At 42.4% G+C, this 3,112-nt stretch overlaps 2 protein-coding genes across 2 annotated transcripts in view; one reads left to right on the top strand and one right to left on the bottom strand.

Annotated features, from left to right (window-relative positions):
• Window positions 1-15, bottom strand: part of H257_12313 (hypothetical protein) — a gene marked incomplete at both ends in the record, with an annotated part of 444 nt that extends 429 nt beyond the window's left edge. Inside the window, one exon of the mRNA XM_009839473.1 lies at window positions 10-15. Coding sequence (XP_009837775.1) covers window positions 10-15 — 6 coding nt within the window. The remainder of the gene's footprint in view (window positions 1-9) is intronic.
• A 1,196-nt stretch (window positions 16-1,211) lies between these two features.
• On the top strand, window positions 1,212-2,624 carry H257_12312 (hypothetical protein; the record flags this gene model as incomplete). Its single annotated transcript, XM_009839472.1, has 3 exons — window positions 1,212-1,462; window positions 2,290-2,399; window positions 2,445-2,624. Coding segments are annotated over 3 exons (540 nt in total), but the record flags the coding sequence as incomplete, so codon positions are not given.
• Between the last annotated feature and the right edge of the window lie 488 nt (window positions 2,625-3,112).

Genomic DNA, 3,112 nt, shown 5'->3' with positions numbered 1-3,112 from the left:
CGATGGTACTTTCATCGGAGAAAATTGGGAAATGCACGACTGGGCCTCGCCAACTCTTTCGGCCAAGTGTGGAAGCCATGGCTACGCATGCTGTTTGAACCCCTTGCATAACGTTAACGTTAACTACGGTAGTTACTAGGATTTGTCACATCGGCCGAGAATGTATGTACCTGTCAGTATCCCTTCCAATTTTCAACATTGAAGTTCCCTATGTAGGAGCAATTTCAGCCTAATTAGAATAATGCAAATAAACAATCCGAAATAGTACCAAAACAATGGCTTGGTCTGAAAATTCTATGTGCGACCTGCTGGTTAATTGAGTTTGGATTATCATTTTTAAGACATTCCTCCGCGAGGGCCGACACTAGAACCACATGTTATGGAACCGCTTCGCGAAATTTAACGCGCCTGCTCGACCAGGGGCAGTGTGTAATCTTCGGTTTTTACATCGCTCAACGCTTCATACCTCGTGCTTCGACCGATCTTCTTCGAAGTTCGGTCCTCGTCTTCGTACGCGGCCTTTGTTATCCGGATTCCCCAGGGGAGGGACGATAAATCCTTGCGGAAATAATCCGGGGAATCCGGGGATCGAACCCTCGACCTATGTGCGACCTGCTGGTGTTTAGGTAGGTATATATATATACCTAGTTGTTTGGGTACTTTTGCCCTTTCTCAAAGTCTACAGTCATGGTAGAAAGACACCCTTCAATTATATCAGATAACGTGTCCGACCATTGATGGGCCAACTTTTCTTATTTTTAATCTCAATTATTTCGGTTATTTTTTTGTTTTCCGAGTGGGAATGATACATTTTCGGATAGGTAATGATGAGTACTTTATGAATAACTCCAAGGATATCGACTTACTGTTAAACAGTTTAGGAATGTACAGGAATTTTTTTAGTCGAGCACTTTACACAGTCGACCATTGATGGGCCAACTTTTATACTTGAACTAAGTATGAAGAATCCATGTGTCAGTTTTTTTCATCCAGCGAGAAATAAAAATTAATAGAGGTTTGCTAAGTCTGAAAAGGTATCACGTATTGGAGTCTCAGTTGGAAAATAACATTTCCAATGTTATTGGCAATATAATTTCAAAATATCATACTCAAATCAAGATAGAATTGTACGGATAAAACTAATTCTATCCGGAAAAGCAGAATGATGATCAATATTGAGCGGCAATTCGTTTCTGATTCGCGCAGTTTCCATGAAAGACCTCACATCGGACCAGCGCCGCGCAGTGGTAAACCACCTCCTCTTGCGCGTTGTCCAAAAGCCATGCAAACTTCAACGCGGTGCCATAAAAGACGTGGCCCGCATCTTTGGCCGCAATCGCCACACGATCTCCGAGATTTGGAGGCGTGCAAACGTATCACTTGGCGGCGACCTACCCATGCGTGAAATCGTATGCGAGGACATCTTAAGCCAAAAGAAGGGCAGGGTCAGTCGAAAGCAAAAGTATACCGATCTACCAGCACGTATCCGAGCCGTTCCTGCTGCTTAACGTACAACATTAATGTACGAAGCTCATGCCATTGGTATCCCTCCAAGCACGTTGAAGGATTACTATAAACGTGGACTCTTGGTGAAGTACAATTCTTATGTTAAACCTAACCGATGTCAACAAAATGGCTCGAGTCAAGTGGGCCGTCGACTTTGTACAAACCGATCAAAACATGTCCTTTGAAGTCATGCGTGAATTGTCGCTGCAAACTGCCAATGACTTGGAAATGAGTGAGATCTTCATTGCATTGGAATCGCTTGAGATCAGTTGCGAGGATGAGGAAGGAGTGTAGGTTTTGCATAAAAAATTAATTCTGTATGAGTTTCATTATGACCTGTCACTATTTTAATTTAAAAAATCTTTTTTTAAATATTATACTGCTATTTGTATTGAATTGTATAATTATTTAATATATTATGGGGGTCTCTCGTGTGGCGGGTTTATTTCCGACTTTTACAAATTTCGAAATGGCAGGTTTAAATCCGGCTGGAGGTAGTATGAAATATTTCCCCCTCCATTTATTCATGCAGGTTAAATTTGTCGAGAGGTTGCCTTTTGTCCAATCAGAGTTGATTGGCGTTTTAATTGGATGAAATAAGTTAGTCCATCAATGGTCGTTCGGGATTAATTCCTTCGAAACAACACCGACGGTGTTGTTGCGTAATCATTGTGGCAAGTATGGTTGCGCAATTTCCTTAAATCAACAATCCGGATAATTATCCGGATTCCTCCTCTGTTCACCCATTGTCCATTGCGCAATGACGGATCACCAATACATCAGCGAAGACTACCTGGTGATGGCCGTGACTCTGCGGTTCACCGTGCCTCCAACAGTGGTCCATGAGTACATTACATGTGTACAGCTCAACGCAATCATTGACAATGACTTCTGTACATTCGTTAACCTACGTAAGTGTCTGGACAGCCTATCCTTAGCCCATGGCTTCAGTGTCCTGCAAGAGCGGCGCTCGACCAAGTCAGGAGCATGGGGCTGCAAACATGCCGGATGTTGTTTCAGTCTACGAGCATCAAGACACGCCGACGATCAAGTGCTCGTTTCATCGATGAACTTGGCCCACAACCACGCCCTTCGCCACCACAAACGTCAAACACCAGGTAACTGAGACTTATACTGAATTGTACTGTTGAAGTTCATGTGACCTCAATAACTACCAGAAAGCATAATTGTTGAATTTATTTATGTCAATTAGTTTTTCTCATTTTTTGTAGCCGATAAGTTCGTAACTGTTTATATTCTGTATTCTTAAGAATTACTACGTATATAGTTGCAGCTTCACTGATTTTATGAATTTTGGTACTGATCCTTTATTGATTCTGAACAACTAGTAGGAAAACGAAAGAGCGTGCAAGATCCAACAAGCTTATTAATCAAGCTAGCACAAGAAGAATGGGCTGCAGAGGATCGACGCAAGAACCTTCGTCAACGGAAGTAGCTGCTACTAGAAGTTAGATAGCTATATTCTTTTAGTAACAAGTCATTGTCAATGATTGGTCGAGCGCCGCTCTTGCAGGACACTGAAGCCATGGGCTAAGGATAGGCTGTCCAGACACTTACGTGGGTTAACGAATGTACAGAAGTCATT

The sequence above is a fragment of the Aphanomyces astaci genome (assembly GCF_000520075.1).
Source record: "Aphanomyces astaci strain APO3 unplaced genomic scaffold supercont1.40, whole genome shotgun sequence".
NCBI classification, from domain to species: domain Eukaryota; phylum Oomycota; class Saprolegniomycetes; order Saprolegniales; family Verrucalvaceae; genus Aphanomyces; species Aphanomyces astaci.
This window is presented reverse-complemented; position numbering and strand designations above follow the sequence as displayed.